Below are 17,881 nucleotides of genomic sequence, written 5' to 3'. Positions count from 1 at the left end.
GCAGATACAGGGCCCGCACTCCTCTACGTTAAGGAACACATCTTTCTCTCTATAAAATGATGAGGTGGGAGTGAGATCTCCATATGCTTCTTCTGCTGTCTAATTCTAAATGTATGTTTCAGAATCAATCGAGAGAAAAAAAAATGAATTTCTGTTTCTAAAACCCAAGTGGGGAAATGATACGTTAGAACTGCTGTGACTAAAACACAATTGTGTTTTGTGTAAAGAGTCTAACTCAAAATTCTCTCAGGCCAAGCATTTAATCACTGGCCCTATTGAATTATATGCTTCACGGGTTAAGAAGCTGAGGTTGTTCTCAGGTGAAAACTCAATATTCTGAGGCATTCTCTTTTTGCATAATTCACAGCAAATAAAAGTGTGGAGCTCTAACTCACTTCTGAGCTACATTTCTTAATCTGATGATAATTTTAAAAGCTCTTTCTACAAATGTCTCAACCAAATCAAGCAATATTCTGTTGGGCTGGGGTACATCTGAGAAAAAAAAATCATTTTACAAGAATCACAATGTTATTCTAGATGACACTTATAGGATGAAAAATGATTAAAAAGAGGGACCCTGGCAGAATGCATTGCCGGTAACGACCCCTGTCATTCCGTTTATAAATTCAAAGTTGCTTTTTACTAGCACTTGGAGTTTGGTCAGGGAAGTAGATGGTAAGCTGCCTTAATAGAGGCTCTGCAGGCAGAATTTACAGAGGGTAGGGAATGCAGTTGCACCCTGAAGTATTCTTACGGAAAGAAAACGGGACCGAGGCACGTGATACAGACAGACAGGAAAACAAAAAGCCTACAAACAATACGATGAACATCACCAGGCCTTCAGAGCAGTCAGCCTGTTGTCTCCACAAGCTGTCCCAGGTCATTTCCCTCCGTGGTGACCCAACTCCTCTCTATAACAAAGTTCAGTTCACACACAGCGAAGAGCTTTCTGGTCTCAACTAATAGTCACCGTCATCATTATCGTTGTCATCACCACAGACAAAACAATGGTATAATGGTCACAGTGAGAGTAATAAGGTGCCTACTACCATCCTGGATAATTTGTAAAAGGCTTTCAATTATCAGATGCTCTTAATGAAATTCTGAAAGCACATGATGTTCTAAACAAGAGCATTTTTATCTGGTTTGGCCAAAAATAGTTTGTGTAAAAACGTCAGGGAAGTATGTTGACAGAGATATTAAAATTTGTCACTGTTTTTGAAAATAAACTGCCATTTTCCATGGAATCATGGTTGTGGCTTATGACCAAGAAATCAGGTGTGATTTCTGCTTTTTCACATTTTTAGGGTTCCCACTGGTGCCAACCACTATCCATGCGATTACTAGGGCGCTGTACTTCAATGACAAGTAAGTATTTTGGTGGTTTTTAAGTGAACATATTTGTAAAAAAGACGCATTCATATTCATATATTCCCCCTCCTCCTTTGTTTCAGCTGCTGGCTGAGTGTGGAAACCCATCTGCTTTACATCATCCACGGCCCCGTTATGGCAGCACTGGTGGTGAGAATTGCTTTTTATTTATTTTGTTGTTGTTGTTGAGAATTGCTTTTTAAATCCATTATTAAGTGCTATCTCTTTGTGAAGACGGCTCTGTGTCACATATGTATCATAACTTCAAAATTGGGCTAATGTAATGAGATCTATAATGAGATCATCTGTAACAATTTGATTTGAGGGTCTTCAAATGAAAAAAAATAATTTTTATTTAACACAGTTGGGGAAGGGGCATAGTTCATTTCTACACCCGCCACCACAAAAATACGGTTTTCTTTAAACAATGCCATACCTACATGCTCCTTGTTAAAGGTAAAGACCAAGGGGCTGAAAAATGGTAAGAAGATGTGACTGATAAAGAAAGTGAAAAACCAGTCCCTCTGCACCTTTTGCCCTGATCTCTGCCAAACAAAACCATCTTTCATTTCATCTTTGGTCTGTGAGCTGTCATCGGAACTACCACTGAGCATGCACTTAAAAGTATTTCAGGCCCTTCACATATGTTGCCAGGCTGTTCTAACAGCAACCCTTCAGAGTACATCAGGACTGCTTTTACTCATTAGAAAAACTCACCCCCAAGTCACTTGACTAGTGAGAAGTTGGGGTCAGGAAGAATATGACCATCTGCATCTATTTCCAAGCTCTTTGTTTTTACCCGAAGTTTAGTCTATGGTAGCCAGCATTACAACCATCACATGTAATATTTAGACATTATTTTTCCCACTAACCTCAAAGACAGTGTTTCTTCTTTGGGCAGGGAAAAGAAAAATGAAAACAATCTGAGCCATAAACCATGTTCTGCTCATGTATTGAAGAATTTTCCATTAGTAACCAATCAAACCTAGTCATCATCCAGCCTGAGTTCCCACTGCCCCAGTCTCTCCAGTGCACAGTCGTTTTCTTTTGCCCTCCCCCGGAGCAGTGACGGACAAACCAGCCCAACTGTCCTCACAAAGACCCACTGACGTGGCTCTTGAATGTTTCTAGTACCTCATAAGAGTTTAATTATTACTAAAGGTCTCTTTCCTTTCTTGAATTTTGAGGGCAACAATATTGACTTCTATTCCGGGCAGGAAAATCATTCTGATCACTTAAAAATAAATCATCAGTTAAATTTTAAAAACAACTTTGGTTTCAGAACTAATCTTCACAGCCAAAAGTAGTTTGGGACTCACTGGAATGGCTAATGTTAAAAAGTATGACCATACCAAGTGTTGGCAAGGGAGAGAACAACTGGAATTCTCAACTAGAGCTGGAGCAAACATTAAATGAAGCCACCTCTTTGGAAAATAGTTTGGCAGTTTCTTATAAAGTTAAATATACGCTTACCGTATCAACAGGCAGTTCTACTCCCGGGTACTTATCAAGAGACACGAAAACGTATGTCCACACAAAGACTTGTATACAAATATTAATAGTGTGTTTATTCATGATAGTCAAATTCTGGTAACCATGCCAATTTCCACCAACACTAGAATGAATAAACACATTATGTGTATTATCCACAGTAATGGAGTACTACTCAGCAATAAAAATGAAGGAAATGCTAATATATATAACGTGAATGAATCTCACAGATAATATGTCAAACCAAAGAAGCCAGACAAGAAAGAGTACATACTATATAACACCCCACTTCTATGGTAATAGAATTTAGTAGTTGATTAAAGTGGAGGGGAGGGGGTTGTTGACTTCAAAGGAGCAGGAGAGAACTTTCTGGGGTAATGAAAATGCTCTTTTCTTCCTTGGAGTGGTTGTTACCCAGGTGCATACATTTCTCTAAACTTGAATATAAACTTAAAATCTCCAATTTACTGAATGTGCCTTATACCTCAATGAAGTTATTTTCTTTAAAAAATGTTATTAGAAAGAAAAGAAGGCTGGGTTAGCTGTCTCCACTACATAAACTTTACAGATAAATTCTTCAGTCCTCATTTCACTTTCTGTGAAGTAGTCCTGCCTAAGGGGGAAATCTTCATAATGAAATGACCAGAAAGCAAGATCTAAAAGTGTAATTTATGACCCTCCTTTGTAAAATTCATAAAAATCAAAGTAAAGCATAAACACTCTCATTGGAATCAAACCTAATACATATACAGGAAAAAAATATTTTCTCATTTGGACAAAAAATGTTAATTCAGGTCTGGGGATGGTCTTTGGTTGTACGGATGCTTCCAGCAATGCTAAGAGAATTACACCACCTCACAGGCCATCTCTCCTGTGCTGTGAGGGTGACATCTGCTCCCAGAATGAGATAAACAAGAACTGAGGAAAGCGGGCATCCTTAAGTTGGTCCAACCTGGATGATTTGCTCATAACATCATATCTTTGCAGGTCAATTTCTTCTTCCTGCTCAACATTGTCCGGGTGCTCGTGAGCAAGATGAGGGAGACCCAGGAGGCGGAATCCCACATGTACTTGAAGGCAGTGAGGGCCACTCTGATCCTGGTGCCCCTGCTGGGAATCCAGTTCGTCGTCTTTCCCTGGAGGCCTTCCAACAAGATGCTTGGGAAGATATATGATTACCTGATGCACTCTCTGATTCATTTCCAGGTAAAGAAGCCGGTGGTGTATTTATTCTACTATTGGCTTAGCTAGTTGACGTAGGGTGAAGCATTTTCTAAGGCCCACCTATGATCAGAAGGACCTTTACAAATATATGTAATCTGGAAGGGATACAACTTCTCTCTTCCTCATTGCCTGTTTCCCTCTTTTTTTAAATCTCAAAACTGAGGAAGGAAACAGGGGGAGTATGAGCTTTGAGAACACATCTTTCTGAGGACAAATATTTTGTCCAGAGCTGGACCCACTGCACAGTACTGAGTGCTGAGGACAGAGTTTCTTTTTTTTTTTTTTTTTTTTTTTTTTTTAAAAATTTTTTTTTTTTTTAAAGATTTTATTTATTTATTCCACAGAGATAGAGACAGCCAGCGAGAGAGGGAACACAAGCAGGGGGAGTGGGAGAGGAAGAAGCAGGCTCATAGCAGAAGAGCCTGATGTGGGGCTCTCCCATAACGCCGGGATCACGCCCTGAGCCGAAGGCAGACGCTTAACCGCTGTGCCACCCAGGCGCCCCTGAGGACAGAGTTTCTATTCCCACCATCCTCTCATCCTTTCCTTCCCTTATCCGGTAGTTTGAGGGCCACATTTGTTTTATCTTCATGAAGGGGAGTTTTGAAGATCAACATAACCAATGCCAGTTTCCCAACCTGGATGGCTAGCATCATAATCACCAAAGCCAAGAAAACACAGGGCAGAAAGACAGATGTTCCTATCAGTAGGAAGTGCCTCCACTGGACCCCAAGCTGGAAGCTATATCCCTCTTAAACTAGGATATTCTTACAGTGAAGCACTGAATATGTGTGCTAGTAATTGTCTTTCATCGAGCCTTGACTTGCTAATGCAACAGTGAAATGTTCTTCTCCAGGCTATTTATATTGATTCCTAAACAACATATGCACCCAAAAATAACCTTAGTTCTATTTTTCCTCCTCTTTTTAGGGATTCTTCGTCGCCGTGATTTACTGCTTCTGCAACAATGAGGTAAGCATGCATTTCACATAATACCATCACTTGTTGATATAAAGCCAGCACTTTACAGTTCCCAAAGGGCCTCTGGACACATTTCATTTGGTCTCACTTCTGCAGTTGACCTCGCAGGGTTTCGTGACATACAGGATCATGTATTTTTCCACTACTTCAGGCCGAATCTTATCTATGTTTCTGTGGGAGAATTGTAGATATTACCCACACTGGCAGCTAAGTTCTGATTTCCTTGGATGGCACCTTAAACCGATCAGTCCCTTGAGCAGCAAGAGTGAGAGCTATTCTGGATTCCCATAGAAAGAGAAGTCGTGCTGCCATTCCTTGGGAAGACCCAGCTCCTCACTGGCATGGGGCCAGTATCCAACCAGTTTGTACTGGTTCACTGCGTTCTCGTCCCGTTGCTTGGTGCCAGTGTCATACTACTTCTTCAACATTGTGACAGTCCCCCTGAAGTTAAGACCCAAAAAGGATTCTCAAATAAGTAACTTATTATCTGAATATTTAGCTCAGTAAAATCTAGGGATTCATATGGCCAGTGTTGTCAGGGGGGTTTAGCCAGAGTTCCCTTTCTTCTGATGAAATCTCCTTGCCTGGGACCCCAACTGTGAAGCAGAAACATGGAGCTGCTTACTGTCGCTGGGGATGCAAACTGGAGCAGGCACCGTGGAAAACAGCACGGAGGCTCCTTGGAAAATTGAAAATAGAACTGTCCTATGATCCGATAATTCCACTGCTGGGTATTTACCCAAAGAATATGAAAACACTAATCGAAAGAGATATATGCACCCCTATGTTTATAGCAGCATTATTTATAAAGCCAAGATGTGGAAACAACCCAAGCATCCACTGATGGGTGAATGGATAAAGAAGGTGTGGTATATACATGCAATGGAATATTGCTCAGCCATAAAACAGTGAAATCTTGCCATTTGCAATATGTATGTTAATTATATTTGAATTTTTTAAAAAAGTGGAGCTGCTTAAATTTGTAGCAAACAATGTCCAGGGCTTCATGAAACATGGTATGTAAGCTCGCTCATTTTTCGGGTGAGAAATCTACACTCCAGGAAGAACATGTGACTTGCACAATGTCACAATCATAGTTATATAACCAGGACTAGAACCCAAATTTCCTGATTCTTAATGAAATGAACTAGATCTTCCACTGCACTGTAATATGTCCATGATTCCTCCCTGGAGCTTTGTTAGTATACTTTCTCTAGTTATATACCACATGAATTGTAATGTACATTTTTTATAATTTTACATTGATTCCTGTTAAGAATAATTTTATGCCAAGGAAAATCACATTTGGTTAAGAGATCAACAAACATATGATTTTCCTGTTAGTAATTAGAAAGGTTTTCTAACCAAAATCAATTGATATTTAATTGATTCTCTACCCTTTATTTCTTCAGTTAAACAGGGAGCACCTGTAATATTTTGCTGTTCTGTGATCTTTTATCTCCAGCCTTGTCATTGCATTGCAAGATTTTTGTCGCTCTCATTCTCCTTTTCAATTGGCAAATCTTATTCTCCCTTCATCCATTTATCCATAAACTCATTCCTTCATTCAGCAGAAGTATCTTGTGCATTCACTATCGCTAGGGGCTAGACTGAAGGCTTGGGATAGAAATGGAAAGACAGCCTTCTGCTGCCAGCTATTAAAGTGTCTCTTTGGGGTTTTTTTGTTTGTTTTAAGAATAGCAAAAACTAAATAACTAAATAGGGCTTAGGTCATCCCATCTTTATATCAATTTCTGTGAATATATATCTCTGCCTTTTGAGTTGTTTCATACAAATAAAATTTCCTACAAATAAAATGGTTCATACACATAACTTTTTCCACCTAAAGCGATATCTATATAGGGCTAATATAAAGGTCAGGTTCAGAAGGGGCATACCTTGAAAACACGAGAGGCTTGCAGGCATTGGTAAAAATACCTCAGTACTTCCTGTGTTTTAGCCATGACACTGTCTTTGAAGCGTCAGGCATAGAAAGCAAGCCAAGAAGTCCTTCTAACAACTGAATGTCTCTAGTTCATTTGAGTATGTTATCTCTGCTTTTCGAAGTCAAGAAACCATCTTCATTTTAATTAAGATTCCATTACCGGGGGAAGCTACAAATGTGACATTTCTAATAAGGTAGAAAGTGTGTACTGTGCCAAATATAACATCACAGCCGGGCCTCTGTGAAGGTGCTGTCTACAGCCCATGAACCCGGCAGGGCGCGCGGACCTGCGGGACGTTCCTGCAGCGGCAGCTGCCGCAGAGCGGGGACCGGGCTGCCCTGGCAGCACACTGAGTTTTAGCAGAGACCAAGGGGCTGAGATGGCAGTGAGACAGTGCAGATTGGGGCTTGCATTTTCATTTCTTACCTGTATGTTATCAGTGATTGCCATTATGGAAATGGATCAGATAGTTGACAGGTAGACTAGAAGCAGTGAAGGAATTTGGAGGATGACAGTAGTAGGAATCAGGAAGCACCCATGAGAGTGTGCTTATGGGTCATGTAATTCCTACAAGCCTTCCAAGAGTGTGGACGTTGACCACCCACACCTTTCAGTAAATTATTAACTATCTAAGGGACCTCAAAAAGATGATGACGCCTGTAAAGATGCCCCACGTTTCCAAGCTGCAGCTTAAAAATTGTGTGATTAACATAATATAATAAAAAAAATTGAGAGAGCACCAACAATGCAGTGATGTTCTCCCTTTTTCTTGTTTCTTGCTATCGTCCATGCATCGTGGGTAAAATCGTTCGTTGCTCAAAGTAGAATGATCAGAAAGATCTCAATTTAACAGTAACAGACTGGAGTGGATAGAAACTACAACTAGTTTTCTTTGTTGTAACTTATTGTGCTTTAGAGAGCCCATCCCACCAGTTTCTAAGAGACAGCAGTCTCTTTCTAGAAAATATTTAGCTCCAAAGCCCTTATCCAAAGGTGCGATTGGAAGCCCCTGTTGAAGTGGCTCCACTCACTTCTGAGGAGCCTAGACATCCTTTTACTGTGTAGCCTCCTTGACCAGGCCCCAGCCCCATTCTGCTACATCGGTTCTCTCTTCCAAGCCACCAGAGGAGCCGGGAGAGTCAGCCTCCTCTCTTCACACCGTGACGGGCCTGTGAATCTGTCTTCAGCACATGTCACAGCCATTCCCACTCCACTGCTCAGTCACCAGCTTGGACATGGTAGCAGGCCAAATGTGGGACTTCTTTACGTGGCTATCAATTTCTAGACCTGTGCTCTCAGAATCAGAGAAAGACTTGCTATACTGGGGTGTTTCTATTATTCCTGCTTTCTGTCTTCTCCATTTTCCCAAGTATTTCCAACATGAATGGGAAATGCAAGGTCATTTGTGTCTCTGTAGCTCTCTCGCCCTCCCTCTCAGGAGTGGAAGGGCTTTGTACTCACCACTGTTCCTTCCTATCTGCAGGAACTCTCCCTATGCCATATCCTGCATGTTCTCTACATGATGGCTTTTAGTAAAATTCTATTTCCAGAGTAGTATGGTTTTCACTTCATATGCAAAGATAAGCTTTTCTATCTAGAAATTCTTTCTCTCACTCAATAAAACCTGGTTTTCAAAGCTGTTGTCCTTCTAGAGACTTTAGAAAGTCAACTTTGAGACTCAAAGCTAAGCAACTATTTCTTTGTTCTAGACCAGTATTCTCAAATTTTCATGTGCATCAGAATCGCCTGGAAAAGTCTGCTAAAACAGAGAGTGCTTGGCCCCTCCCAGGAGAGTTTCCTAGTCAGTAGGACAGGGATGGGGCCTGAGAATTTGCATTTCCTTTTGTGTTTTTTTTTTTTAATATTTTATTTATTTATTTGACAGAGAGCGAGCGCAAGGAGGGGGAGTGGCAGGCAGAGGGAGAAGCAGACTCCCCACTGAGCGGGGAGCCAAATGCAGGGGCTCCATCCCAGGACCCTGGGATCATGACCTGAGCCGAAGGCAGTAGCTTAATATGACTGAGCCACCCAGGTGCCCTGAAAATTTGCATTTCTAACAAGTTTCCAGGTGATGCTGATGCTGACGATCATAGAACACACTTTGAGAACATACTCTAGACAAAACCCAAGTTGTTTTTCAAGCAATGAATGAACTTGACTTAATGAATGAGGGTGTTGCAGGGGAATGTTATTTAGGAAATACAATAGTTAAATATTTTCAAAAATATTAACCTTATTATAGATGATATTTATTTATTGTTGTCTTCTAGAACAGGAAAGCTTCTACAGACGTAGGAGAGTAGAGAGTGAAAGGGAATTAGAAGGCCTTGATCTTCTAAGCATGAAGTACCCAATTCACCTCAAACTGTCAGGCATGTACGTTCTGTAAGATAAAGACCAGTAAAGATCATGCTCCAACAGGGTGAAAAAAAATATCAGTGACAACTTCGCGACTAATATTCCGAAGTATCCTTCAGCATCTAATTAATGGGGTTTAATAGGGATTCCACTTCAAAAAGTGATTGCAAGCACTTAAAGCATACCTCCAAGTGGATTTAAAGTGTTTATAAAACTCGTGGTTTTTAATCTTAAATTTGCACTGCAGTAGGCCTGTCAAGCTGTGGGACAGCAAGTAAAGGTGTGAGGACGCAGGTCTGACAAATCTATCCATTGACTCAGCACTCCTGGGGATGAACCCCGCCTGCCTTCCGTTCAACAGTGTGTAACTGCTGGTGCCTGGACCGAACTTCAGGAAAACAAAGGCCAAAGATAAAAGCATTCCAGGCCAATGGCGAAGATTGTGACCTGATTTTCTTTTTCACAAATGTAGAGAGGCCCAAGTATACCAAGATACTCATATAGATGGTTAAAAATTGAGCCAGGTGTGATAATTACGTCTTCAAACCATCAGACCAGGCTCTATTTTTTGAACTTGGTAATAAATAAATTGATATAATTAGGGAAAATGTAAAGTGATCTGTGTTAATTGCTTTTATAATGAGTGATGAATCTATATAATTCAAAACTTGGTGTGTTATATTTATCACATTGGCAACTCCTAACATTTCTGATGCTTTTCAGGAGCAATAAAAAGTCTCCCTGTTTTGTTTTGTTTTTTTCCCCAAACAGATTCAATGCCCTTATTCTAGTGATCAAAGCAGCATCAAGCTCAACCTGTGCTATTGTAGGAGATAATTGCCCTATTAAACTATAATTATTCAAGTGTCTTCTATATCCTGCTAAGGGCCTATTCTTATATGTGTGGTTTACAAATTGAAGCAGATTGCCATCTCCACACAAAAGAATAGATTATAATTCAGGAATGCAATTATAAAAGGCTATGAACATTTCTGTAATAATAATATTAAAAATATAAAATAGGCCTCAAACCCTTTGGCCTCATGCTGGGCAGGGTACTTCATTAATATGCATGTATACTCCAATGGGGATTATTTTAAAAGAACAGGTGAGGAGAAACAAAGACTTTTTTTTTTTTTTTGGTCTGCTGGGCACTTTTATAAACTCACTCTAAACTTAAACTGTCTGCTTTGGATACCTCTAAATATCTGTGTAACTTTTAGCTATAAAGACAGTGTTGGTATTTGAGAGATGCTGAATTCACGGAAACTACCAGATCCCTTTGTCTGGGGACATCGCTTCTCCAAAAATATGCGGAAGCAGTGTATTTCCTAATTCCTCAACAGGGCATTGGATGGTTCCTAGATTATAAACCTGGCATTTAAAGCATTTAAGGACCCACATTTAATAGATAGTACGACCCAAATAAAACCATGCCATCTCTTGGCTAGTCCCAACAGAAAAATAAATTGTACAGAAATCCAAAAAAAAAAAAAAAATGCAGGAAGAAGCAAGCCTGGGCCATGGAGCACTCTGTGGAGACCTAGTTTAGAATGTCTGAGATCAGAAACTATGTGTGTCATTGAGGGGTCTTTGTATTTTCTTAGCACCACCACCCTCCAAAAAAAGAATATGACAGAAGAGTTTCATTTTAGTCTGAAGACTTGAGGTCAACATCCTGCCCTAATAACAGTACAGAAATAGCAATAATAACAGTAGCCTCCCTGTATGGTACTTTAAAGCTTAGGTGCCACTTTGATATATACTGTCACAATTTAATCCTTCCAACAGCGAGGTGAGGTGGAAGCGTTGTACTGAAGAAAGGAGTCTCAGAGAGGTTAACTATCCTACCCAAGGTTACAAGGCTAATGTGGGCAGAGTGCGTTTCTTGACCCAAAGTTCAGCCCTTTCTTTCATGGCATTGAATGAGACCCGGTGAAATGATGCTATAGGTGCAAAAAGAACAGAAAGGTGGTGTGATGTTACCCAATGACAGTCTTCCTTTCCCGCCCAGCTGGTTGCCTGGGCAGTATAACAAGTGCCTGCTTCTGATCATTTCCAAAAGTACAACTCATTGGAGCTCAAGAGCAGTTCCCAAAAACACACACCATGGCATGAGAGAAGACCTAGCAACAGCTGTAGATGATCTAACACCCAGTGACTTACAGGGCACCTCCAGAAGGAATTCAAGTTCTCGAAAAGCATTGATTCTAGGTCTCCTATCAAAACCCAGTGTTTCATGTCTGCATGAAAGAAAATTCCCATTTTTCCATTACGTTTGCCCTAGATGCTTTCAGCTCCCCACCCTAGTACCACTGGATACCTGTGCACTAATTATGGTCATTAGTGATCATTTTCTTGGCTGAAAGAGTTATGAACTCATTCTAGAATGGATGTTGACAATCAGTCAACAAATATTGGTTGAATAACTGCTATATGTCCAACAGCATGACACGTTCTGGGAATATAAAAATGAACAAGACATGGTCCCTGCTCTTTAGAATTTCCAGGTACAGGAGGAGAGAGAGACATACTGAGTCATGATGAGATAACATAGTAAGAGCAATAGGGAATACAGGTTACTGCAACAAGAGCATGAACAAGAGACTCCTGACTCTGTATCAGGGGGTCAAGAAAAGGTTCCTGGGGAAACAGAGTTGAGTCCTGAAAAACCAGTTTTGGCATCACTGAAGGGTGGGAGAGGACCATTCCAGTCCAAGGGAGTAGTGTGAGCAAAGAGGCCTGAGGGGAAGAAATGATAAAGCTGGTGGAGGGAGACAAGCAGTTTGTTGATTTTGGAAAATTCATGTCAGGGCCATAAGTGGCTAAAAACCACTCTGGCAGAGAGATGAGCCAACTCAGACAAAAGCAGTAGAATGATGGGAATCTTTCATTCTTGCCCCCGACAGCAGCTCTGTGCCTGGTGTCTAAGTGCTCTTACAGGACCCAAATCCCTTCTATATGTGCCTGGCCAGGTGACTGAAATGGAGGCATTTTTGGTAAATCGCTGAAGGACAAAACCATCAGACCAAGATTTCAGGTCACTTTGGGTGTGGACTGAATTCCTTCTGAAGAGAATAACCCTGGTCAAGTTCAGCCCCTTTGAAGTAAGTCACCCTCTGCTGTTTTGAATGGCAGCAGCCGAGCACAAGAAGCTGGTATGTGCAAGAGCACATTGTCTCACTTAGAGACAAAAAATGGACCTAATCCTTTAGACTTGTCTTCTCTTTGTGCCTTGACCTCTAGATAGAAATGTCTCAGAGGGTGAACAAACTAGTCAGTGCTGAGTTATTCACTAAATGTAGATAAACTGTCCTAATTGCTTTCCTTCTTTACTTTTTCATTCTTCCTCAGCTCTGCCTCTTCCAATCCATCCTGTCCCCTCTAGCTGTATTACGCCTTCCATTTGTACCTCTTAGGAAACAATAGGAGGCAAAACACTTACATGCATCAATTTTCAACCAGTAAATAGCCCTAATAAAGAACGAGCCCAGTTAGGAGTTTGAAGGTGCCAGACTATCATAAGGGAGTTACTTGACTCTCACAAATCCAGCCACATTGACTGGAAGAAGCTTGGAGGTGGTGTGGGGAGTGGGATCAGCATGGGGAGAGAATAGGAGAAAAAGTAGGGAATTACTGCTATGCACCAGCACCATACAAGGTGAATCAAATAACCTCAGTAAATCCTACTCACAACTCTGAATTCATGTCATGAATTCCTTTTTACAAAGGAGAAAAATCTAAGAAAGAAAGAAAAAAAACCAAAAAACCTGCAGGAAACAAACTGGGACCCAAATCCAAAGAGCACAGTCTTTGGAGCAGATGCGTCAACACTTAACGCTCTCCTCCTGCCTATGCAATGACCACAAGAAACAAATCCTACTTTCAGTTCAGTTTTAAACTTGATGGTCAGCCCTCTATAGTGCATGCTGTGGCCAAGCAGCACGGTCAGGAGCCACGGGCTTCCCCCGGCCTGGTGGTTCCATCACATTCCAACTGTCTGACCCTAGACACATTACATAAGCTCAGTCCCCATATGTAAAGTGAGCAGAACAGTAGTCGTTAAATCAACAGGATTAAGTAAGTTCATACTATCAAGAGCTTGGAAAACGGCACGTGGTAAACCCTCAGTAAATAACAGCAACAGCTACAACTTTTCATGCCCTCCACAGTCCTCTGTACGTCTTTTGTCAGGGCAAGGTTCGGCTGCATGGCACACAGCTCGACCATGGCACTTAAAGTTTCGGTCTTTGTCTCTTTTAAATAAAATTAGATAGACGCACATTAGAGAGTACACCCACACACTCATCACCTCCAAAAAACCAAAAACACAAAACAGTTTGTTGCAGCAGTAATTCCAAATGATCAGATTACCAAATTCCTCTGCCATTTGTCATCTTGAACTTGATGGCTTTGAAGAGGAGCCTCTCCACTTACAAGTTTCATACCCTCTTGTCTTCAATGAATCATTTGACCGTTTTGCCTTTTTCTGAGGAAAATATTTAAAATGATATGACAAATACTAGCAGTTATTTGGAAAGACTGTTCTGCTATGATACACAGAAATGTATTTGCCACAGAAATTATTCAGCCTTCCATCAGGCATATCTCTTTATAACATTAATAGGTTGTGCTATCATTTATATTTTCTTTTCTATTCATACAAATTTGGCTTTTCACAATTAACTTGTTACATGCTTTATCTCATGTCATACTATTTCCAGATTTCCCATCCTGTGCCCCCATAATGATTAGGTCTTACATCCAAGTTCGGTAGCAAAGCAACGAAAGATGTATTAATAAGTCGATGCAAATATTTTATATAAAAGCTTGTCTCATGTACTGAGCAACAGAAACTCAGAAATGTAGATATTGCAGCAGTAGTCTCTAATCATTTTAGTCTTGTTCAGCTATAGAGAAAAGCAAGACGTTAGGAGATGACAGGGAAGATGAACTTAATGACTAAATTGAATTCAGTTCTGGAGAAATCAGAGCTGGACAAGCAGCATTACTGCCTATGGTGTTCTTTTCCGCAGTGGCTATCATAGTTTTCGTATTTAGAGCTTCCTGGCTTTAGCATCTTCTCCTTCTCTATTATACAGTTTATCATATTTGTAAAGCAAGTTTGGTAAGTTTGTTTACATATTAGGGGTTTTTCCATAGGAAGAGATTGACATTTTATTCTTAAAAGCTTGGCATTCCATTCACCAGAGTTTCATCCAGCGTGCCCCACCTCAAGCCGTGTTGGAGAAAGGAAAAATCGATAGTATGAAGTCCTTATAAAACCCTGAACTGTGCTGTGGTTTACATACATATTTTTTTTTATATGACCAGTAATGTGCAGGCTTAGATAAAAGCTTCTGCATTATCAGAGGTGGTAGCAGATAAAAACTTTTCAAAATTGTTTCCTCTGATAGGACACATATACCATATTGGGTATAAAACCAAGGCAAATTTCATTCATTGGAGAGAAGAGCTAAAGAAGAGACTTTTGCTCAAGAGAGCAAACGACCTTGCCAGTACTTAAGCAAGCAACTCGTTTCTCCGACTTGCAGGTTCTTCCAAGATGGCATATTCCCCATCCAGAGCGTGTATACTGCATGGTCCTTTGGATCAGAATTACAATTCGTCCTCCTTTAACCTCTGATAAGCAACACGAACTGTGCCCATAAACTTGGCTCGGGTCGTTTCTGACAGTCGTACGAAAACAAGGTTCCCTTTTCTCTTCCAGGTCCAAACCACCGTGAAGCGCCAGTGGGCCCAGTTTAAAACCCAGTGGGACCAGCGCTGGGGGCGAAGGAACCCCCGCCGCTCTGCGGCCAACGCCGCAGCCGCTGCCGCCGCCGCCGCCGCCGAAGCCGGGGACATCCCGGTTTACATCTGCCATCAGGAGCCGAGGAACGAAGCCGCCAACAACCTGGGTGAGGAGGGTGCCGAGGTCATTGCTCTGGAAATCATTGAGCAAGAGTCATCCGCTTGAATGTGAAGCTAACGCAACATCGTGATCACTGAGCCTTCATTTCCTGGGAGACAGACAGACCATGCGTTTAAAGTGACCCCCATCCTCCCAGGAGCTGAGCATATCATTTGTGAAGAATTATTAAGTGAATTTGTCCATAGTAAATCTGGAGAAAGTTATCCTTGGTACTATTGCTGTGGGAGACAGTCTAGGAATGGGGTCTCCCACTGCATCCCTTGTGAACTCCATCTTTCATCCAGGACTGAGATGCAGATGTCACAGTAATGCAAGCAAAGTATCCAAGAAAAACACACTTAAATTGACCTAGTTCAGAAACAGGGTGCTCCTTGTTAATCTTGAGCCATTTATAACTTTGAAAAATTAAAATCACGGTCACTATTTTTCTTTTTAACTCTAGACTTTGAATTAGAATATTTCTGTATTTGGCTATGGATCTGATTTTTAATTTTTTTATTTCAATCAATTCCGACGTTACTCAGATGTTTTACCGTCCACACAATGTAAACCACACAAATTACATGACCTCTGCAAGACCAGGTGGCTTTCTAATATAGAGGTGACTAAGAAGGTGGGGGGGAGACCTGCATTTGGCAGGAAGATGTAATGCTTTGAATGAAAAAGAAATTTAGAGTCAGTTTGCTCAAAACATTAGATGGGCCAATTTGTTAATTGGTTTATTAATATCGTATGCTCAGCGTGGTTTTCGATAATCCTGTCCATTGAATGGGCCCGAACTGCCGTAAGGAACCAGCCTTCACGTTGAATGTGCTTTGGTCGCTGACGTTTATAAATTGGGAGGTCACAAAGAATCCATCACTAAATTTTTCACAAAACTGCCAAAACTATAATTTCTGGTGGAAGAGAATATTCTCTTTAAAGAGAGTTTTCCACTTTCTTAAGCTCCAGGATTTATAAAGCAGATCACTGTAAGGTTTATAAAGCAGATTACCTCTTGCCCTTGGGTGCTATCTAGCAGTAAAAGATAAATTTGTTTAAGACTGGTAATTAAAAGACTCCATATAAATCCATTAACTGCCTTCCACCCAGCTTCAAAGCTTAACAAGATCTCGGTCTTTTCCAGGAAGATTCAGTAGGGCTAATTAGAAATCAGTTTGTAGTTGACCTCTTGTTTGCTGCTATTAGCAAAACAGGAGGAGGAAAAGTAACTGCTATGAATTGAACCATCTACCAGTTCATTTAAAATAAAAGTAGAGGTTCTTATTAAAACCCAATATTATATTCCCACATCTCTCCTTACACCCTCAGTATAAAATCTTCAGAAATCCCTGAATAAACCAGTTCTCATTACTGGCACCTGAAGTTCATTTGTGAATTTGCAACAGTAATCACAGTTACCATCATTTGATTTTGTGCTAAATGGGGAGATCCATTGAAACCCTACAAATCTCAGATCTCGTTTATGTCAATGCCACTGCCTTTCAGCGGTGATTTAGCTGTGGAAAAACAAAAAGTTTATTTGTTCTGGTTACATATTTAGTGCACCCAAAGAAAATTATATTCCTTCAGTGAAAATGTATTTTGGATACTAAAATGACTTATGTCTCCTTACTGAATGTAAAGGAGGAATTGAAAAGAAGGTATTTTTCCAATCACAGTGTTTATGTAGTGGTGTTCCTATTTTTGTTTACAAACATGGAAAACAGAGTATTTGAGGCAGCTCTAGTACAAATGTGATAATATATTGCTAAATATTCTAGACATTATTGTGCTATTATAGTAGGGGCTGACAAAACAACACAGCTTACCGTAGAATTATACATAGTGCCAAATGATGTGAGCTGCTTACGCTATGTATATGTATAAATTAATACAGAGTATGTTAAAAGCAAAAAGATGTATATGTGCATATTTTTCTAAAGAAATATATTCTCATCTTTCATTCATTCATCTTGTCTCCTGCTCATTCCATGTTCATTTTTTCGTTTCAGCCATGGGTGGCTAACATCCCATTTAGTTGGGGTAGCAGGAGGGGGAAAGACAATCCAAAAGTAGAGGTTGGAAAGCCGTATGCAAAAACATCGAGCTTATTGTCTTTGTCAGTGTAATCATCTTCCATCTTCAACTTTCCTATAAACTCCAAAGCACAGTTCTCATACCCTTGATAATGCAAAAACCACACACAATTGTTGATCTCTGTTGTGTAAGTTTGGGAAGCACAGCAAAGAAATCTAGGGCAAGAAGTATCACATCCTTTTATGGTTCTTGCCTTTTTTTTTTTCGTTATTCTGGGACCAGACTTGAACTGTCCAACATCACATCAGATCATTAGAAATGTTACAATCATTGATTTTTAATATAGTCTGGGAGAGAGACTAAGGTGGGATAAAAGGCAACTAATTAAATGTCATTAGAATGCATAAAGGCCACTATTGGAAAGATTTTCAGATCTGGAAAGCATGAAATGGAAAAAATGAGGATTAAATGAGAATTGTGATAAGCTAATAAAGGGGAGCAGGAACAATTTGTAGGTTCTGCACACTACTCAACTATTGTCCTCATGAGAGCTGAA

The 17,881-nt window shown here is 40.4% G+C and overlaps 1 protein-coding gene across 1 annotated transcript in view; it reads left to right on the top strand.

Annotated features, from left to right (window-relative positions):
• The window catches only part of CALCR (calcitonin receptor), a 55,146-nt gene extending 39,795 nt beyond the window's left edge, over positions 1–15,351 (top strand). The window contains exons 7-11 of the mRNA XM_034642535.1: positions 1,308–1,368; positions 1,455–1,521; positions 3,850–4,068; positions 5,017–5,058; positions 15,103–15,351. Coding sequence (XP_034498426.1) covers positions 1,308–1,368; positions 1,455–1,521; positions 3,850–4,068; positions 5,017–5,058; positions 15,103–15,351 — 638 coding nt within the window. The remainder of the gene's footprint in view (positions 1–1,307; positions 1,369–1,454; positions 1,522–3,849; positions 4,069–5,016; positions 5,059–15,102) is intronic.
• Positions 15,352–17,881: the final 2,530 nt, after the last annotated feature.

Source organism: Ailuropoda melanoleuca, chromosome 1 (genome assembly GCF_002007445.2).
Source record: "Ailuropoda melanoleuca isolate Jingjing chromosome 1, ASM200744v2, whole genome shotgun sequence".
In the NCBI taxonomy this organism is placed as follows: Eukaryota; Metazoa; Chordata; class Mammalia; order Carnivora; family Ursidae; genus Ailuropoda; species Ailuropoda melanoleuca.
The sequence above is the reverse complement of the archived record's forward strand: the minus strand, read 5'-3'. Positions and strand labels throughout refer to the sequence as shown.